We start from the raw sequence: 3087 nt of genomic DNA, 5'->3' as shown, positions 1-3087 counted from the left end.
TAGGGAAGAGGATGTTAATTGATTGCGCTCTTGAGCTGAGGTTCTTGAGAGGATTAATTGCTGGTATTTGACTGACAGTGCCTTTTTCTTAGGGCTGTATGCACATGAGAACTCTTGGGCAGTTCGCGTGTGTTTTGTTCTTACTGCTTTGACAGACAGTAACAGTAACTTCAGACCAATTACCGAACGCCAGTCTCATTCACGGGTACATCGCAGTTACAAGGGTATAATCTGGATTACAAGTCACACTTCAGAGCATACACATGGGCTTTCCTTCTGAGGCTCTTGCCAGTTTTGTAGCGCTGGCTGCAGCAGGTACCAACTCTCCAAACAGCTGAAATGACACATCTAGCTGGAGCAATAAGCTCTGCAGTGGATAGCTCATTTCCTCTCCTTTGTTTCACTGAGCTGGATGGAAAAATCTAGTCACTTGTTAAAATTTTGTTGACGCTTTCTCTACAACCTTGGTGGTAGGATGGACTTTTGCCTTGCCATCTTTTTGGTGAATAAGCAAGTGTATATATGAATTTGGCATTATTCAGGTAAAGGAGGCCATGCCTTACATCTGATTATCAAAAACTGAAGGTAACTTGAGTATCTGTGGTCTCCATAGGAATATCCTGTACATGGGAAATACTTGAAATGCCACTTTTCAACATAGTGTTGACTGCGACTGCAGTCTTCGAAGACTTAATGCTGTTGATTTTTCTTTCAGTAGTGGCTTAGATTAGATTTAGGCCTAATCTTGCTTACCTGTATAAAAACATTAAGGCTTTATCTTGAAATGTGTATATGGGTTTTCACAAAGGAATTGTACTTAATGACCAAAAATTGACTCTAAATAATGTTTCAGAGGGTAGCAGACCGGCTATATGGTGTCTATAAAGTCCATGGCAACTATGGAAGAGTGTTCAGGTAAGAGTTCATCCGTTTTATTAAATAAAAAGAGAGATGTGCATATAAATACATAGAGTAAGGAATTTGTTGATCACATTGTTGTGCTTTTGAAATGTGTATCTGAAACATTTAAATGCCTGCCTTGAAACACTTCATATTACAGTTCTAGTGAGATTTCTGTGTTGGATGCAGTGGTCTCTGGATCTGCTGAGCTTCGTCTCCAGTGGAAGACTTCAGCTTTTTGTTTTGTGTTCCCGGCCTTTGGGGCTGCTGTTGTTGTGTTGTATTCTGTTTCATCAGAAAGTAACTTGCTGCCTATTTTCATGCAGTTGTTTCTGAAAAGCTTCCAGGTCTTTTTAAGAGTTAAAAATCAACAAGTCTATATATCCAATTTTAGTACCTTTTTAAAGTGAATTTGCCAATCGTTTTTTGATTTATATGAGCAGATTGCATGCTCAACTTTTCCATCTCACTGGAGAGTTAAAGAATCTAAACTTCTGGTTAAGGGAAACCTTCTGCTTCTACACACTGTTCAAGTGCTAAATTTAATTCTCTGGGTTAATGGATTGCAGATGTCTTTCTCATTGGGGGTTTTAAAGTGAAATTAGGTGTAGTTCTGTAATAACACAAAGACAAACAAATGTCAACATCAGCAGAGTGGAATGTTTATGAAAAACTGTAGGACAGAATAGATGCATTAGACATAATTTATATGAAATATAAGGGGACCCTTTTCTTGTAAAAAGAGTTGTGGATGTAATTCTTGTAACTAAGAAATCTCATAAGGTTTTACAAAGCTGAGAACAGAATTGAAATTGCAGTGTACATACTTGGATACCCAGAACAAGTCTCTTGCTATCTTTATTGTAGCTCTGTTTCCTTCATCTACGTGATCTCCCTAATGTGAATAGGTAGTTGCAGTAATGAGAGAGATGTAAGTTGGTATTTTTTAATGCATAGAACCAAACAGCAGCCTGCTATGAAAACAGCAAACAGCAAGCGGTTTCAGGAGCAGTAAAATACTTGCAAATATCAAATCGCATCTTCTGGTTTTTGGAATTAGAGGCTTCTGCCTGATGTGTTGAGAGTCTGGAAAGCTTAGTTTCTTCTTGACGAGCGTGTTGGACCTAATTCTGTTTTGGAAAGTTCTCTCAATTTTTTTTCCCTGTTTCTTTTAAGTTGTAGTGTCTTTTTTATTTGAAGTGAGTTTTAGCTATTTAATCAAGATTCTTTCTGCACAAAACCAATCCCAAGCTAAGTATATTTGTGAGGATGAGTTTAGGTGGCAGGGACAATTATTAAAGAGTGCTGTGAATAGCCTGGCCCCATTGCCAGTGTTGCTGCTCAGAGGAAGAAAAGTTTGGCCAAATCTAACTTCGAGGCAGTTTCTATTCAGGTGTCACCTGGAAAGAAACTATATACAGGATGCAGCTTATTAACTTCCTGTACCCTTCACGTGTGATGTTGTTTCTCGTTTGTTTTTCCTACAGTGAGTGGAGTGCAATAGAAAAGGAGATGGGGGATGGGTTGCAGAGCGCTGGCCACCACATGGATGTGTAAGTACTGACTGAATATCTGATAGTTTGATGTAAGCCAGATGGAGAAGTCTCCCTCTTTCCTCTTTTTTTTCCTCAACCCCAAAGTACATTCAAGAGAGTACCGAGACAATTGGGGGTGCGTTGTTTTCAGGTATATGGTGTTTCTGTGACTTGGATGCAGGCACAATTTTAGCATCCATGTACTTTATTAAGTAGCTCAAAAGGTCTCAAGAGAACCAGAGGGGTTTCTTTTTTTATTATTATTTTGAAATTGTAGAAGTGTTTGGAATTCTTCCAGTTTTTCTTTTAAGCTACTATGCCAGAAAGTGGTGGAATACAGCTTTAATGTACTGCAGACCTGATGAGATCCATTTGGTTTTGATAGCCGCGTTTTGTACCATGCAGTAGATGTTACACAGGTTTGGACTTAATTACAGAAAGTTAAGCAGTTTAATTAATCAGCACCAAAACTCTAATGGATTCCTGAAACAAATACTGACTGGATGTAATAAAGTGGAGAATACTCCCTCTTTGCATTTTGAGAGTCAGTTGGCAGAGGATGCAGAACACAGCCTTCAGAATAAGAGTCCGACACTTCAGAGTGCTCGCAGAAGGGGTATTTTAGGCTTGTGCTTTGTGCTCTCCGGTAGTC

General features: G+C 39.0%; 1 protein-coding gene across 1 annotated transcript in view; it reads left to right on the top strand.

The window, feature by feature from the left end:
• SNX4 (sorting nexin 4) overlaps positions 1–3087 on the top strand; it is a 32854-nt gene that overhangs the window by 21115 nt on the left and 8652 nt on the right. Inside the window, exons 7-8 of the mRNA XM_010190621.1 lie at positions 854–915; positions 2388–2453. Of these exons, the coding sequence (XP_010188923.1) occupies positions 854–915; positions 2388–2453 (128 nt within the window). The remainder of the gene's footprint in view (positions 1–853; positions 916–2387; positions 2454–3087) is intronic.

The sequence above is a fragment of the Mesitornis unicolor genome, unplaced genomic scaffold, assembly GCF_000695765.1.
Source record: "Mesitornis unicolor isolate BGI_N332 unplaced genomic scaffold, ASM69576v1 scaffold33638, whole genome shotgun sequence".
Lineage (NCBI taxonomy): Eukaryota > Metazoa > Chordata > Aves > Mesitornithiformes > Mesitornithidae > Mesitornis > Mesitornis unicolor.
This window is presented reverse-complemented; position numbering and strand designations above follow the sequence as displayed.